Below are 1,967 nucleotides of genomic sequence, written 5' to 3' on the forward strand. Positions count from 1 at the left end.
CCTATCAAAATGCATTTGAAATTGATTAAAAAAAAAAACAAACAAGAAATAAGATTGAGGTTTTTCAAGATATGAACTATTTTCTTGTCCTCTAGATCAGTTTTACTCTTTTCATTTAATAAAAATATTTTTAATGACTATACAGTTATAAACAGATTTATATCATATATATATATATATATCCTGGTATTCATAAAAAAATTTAGTCTACATTTTCATAGGGGAGATTCTCTGAGTTACTCTTCTCAGGGCCCCAATCACCTCCTTGTTTCTCAGGCTGTAGATAATAGGATTGAGCATCGGGGTAAGGATGATGTAAAAGACAGCCAGAACTTTGTCCTCTGTTGGAGTACGCAGAAATCTTGGGCGTAGATACGTGTAAACAAAGGGTGCATAGTAGAAAGAAACCACAGTGAGGTGGGTGCTGCAGGTTGAATAGGCCTTCTTCTTCCCTTCTGCTGAGTTCATGCGATAGACAGCAAGGAGAACACGGCCATAGGAAAAAGCAATACCAATGAAGGGCAGCAAAAGGAAAAGTGTGGTGCTCAGAAACACTGTGTATTCATAGACCGTTGTATCAATGCAGGCTATTGTCAACATGACTGTGACATCACAGAAGAAATGATTGATGGACCTGGATTGGCAATAAGGGATAGAGAGAATATATGTGGTGTGGGCACAGGAATTAATAGAGCCCATTATCCAAGATCCTGTTATCATCAATACGCACACTCTTCTGCTGATTCTGATGGGATAATGAAGAGGAAAGCAAATGGCCACATAACGATCGTAAGCCATAGAGGCCAAAAGCAATCCTTCTGCACATGCCATAGTCAAGAAGAAGAAGCTCTGAATCCCACACCCAGTGATGGAGATAGACTTGTTTGCAAACAGAAAATCATAGGCCATTTTGGGAACAGTGGTAGAGATGTAGTTCAGATCCATGAGGGAGAGCTGGCTAAGCAGAAAATACATGGGCTTGTGAAGATGGATGTCCAGAAAGATGAGAAGAATCATGGAAAGGTTACCAAGTACAGCCATTAAGAAAATGAAACCAATGAGAATAAAAAGGAACAGACCAGTTCTTGAAGAGGGAAACAATCCCAATAAGATGAAATCAGTTGATGTTTGATTATAATTTCCCATGGGTCATTCATGTAATTATTTCTAAAGGAAGACACAAGAGTACATAATTCAAGTTTAAAACAATAATATATTTCTATAGTATTATTTTAGTCAGGCTGAATACTGTTTAAAGTTTTATTACTCTGTAATAAAGAATTGGAGTTATCTATATTGGAAAAATTGTAATAATGATGAAGTTAAAATTATAAAGAATAGCATTTTAAGAACTGATATATTTGAGTGACTGTACAACATGAGAAGAATACAGAAAAACAAATAAATATTTTATTAAAAAGGATTTTCTTATAAAATTCTTAACATCTCTTGAAACATTTTCTTGAAATTCTCAGTATCACCTTAAAGTTTCTTGACTGTGAAAAGCAAAATAAGAGGAACTATTTATATGGAAAGACTAACTAAAATATAAGATTTTATAGTAATTAATATTTTTCTACTTTAGCAATGTATACTATAAGATGGAAAAGTGTTCTCAACCTAACCATCAAAGACACAAAGTGGGATGTAACTATGATGGAAAGAAGGGAAAGATAAAAGGTAGTTGGAGGCAGTTATATGTGGAAGGGGAAGGTCTCCAACCACTGTGAACAGAATGGATGCAATCAAGAGATGATACTTAATGTTTAGTAATTAAGCATGAGACAACATATGAAAAAGCAGAAACATTACTTTGACAACAAAGGTCCATCTAGTCAAAGGTACGGTTTTTCCATTAGTCATGTATGGATGTGAGAGTTGGACTATAAAGAAAGCTGAGCACTGAAGAATTGATGCTTTTGAACTGTGGTGTTGCAGAAGACACTTGAGAGTCCTTTGGACAGCAA

General features: G+C 35.1%; 1 protein-coding gene across 1 annotated transcript; it reads right to left on the reverse strand.

The window, feature by feature from the left end:
• Positions 1-207: 207 nt before the first annotated feature.
• LOC102413545 (olfactory receptor 2L2-like) lies at positions 208-1,146 on the reverse strand. The gene has a single exon (XM_006069996.3). It carries the CDS (start codon positions 1,144-1,146, stop codon positions 208-210), a length of 939 nt encoding a protein of 312 aa, XP_006070058.3.
• Positions 1,147-1,967: the final 821 nt, after the last annotated feature.

The sequence above is a fragment of the Bubalus bubalis genome, chromosome 9 (assembly GCF_019923935.1).
Source record: "Bubalus bubalis isolate 160015118507 breed Murrah chromosome 9, NDDB_SH_1, whole genome shotgun sequence".
NCBI classification, from domain to species: domain Eukaryota; kingdom Metazoa; phylum Chordata; class Mammalia; order Artiodactyla; family Bovidae; genus Bubalus; species Bubalus bubalis.

Excerpts from the sequence above, each read along its gene's own strand:
- LOC102413545 (XM_006069996.3), bottom strand. The coding sequence starts at position 1,146 with ATGGGAAATTATAATCAAACATCAACTGATTTCATCTTATTGGGATTG.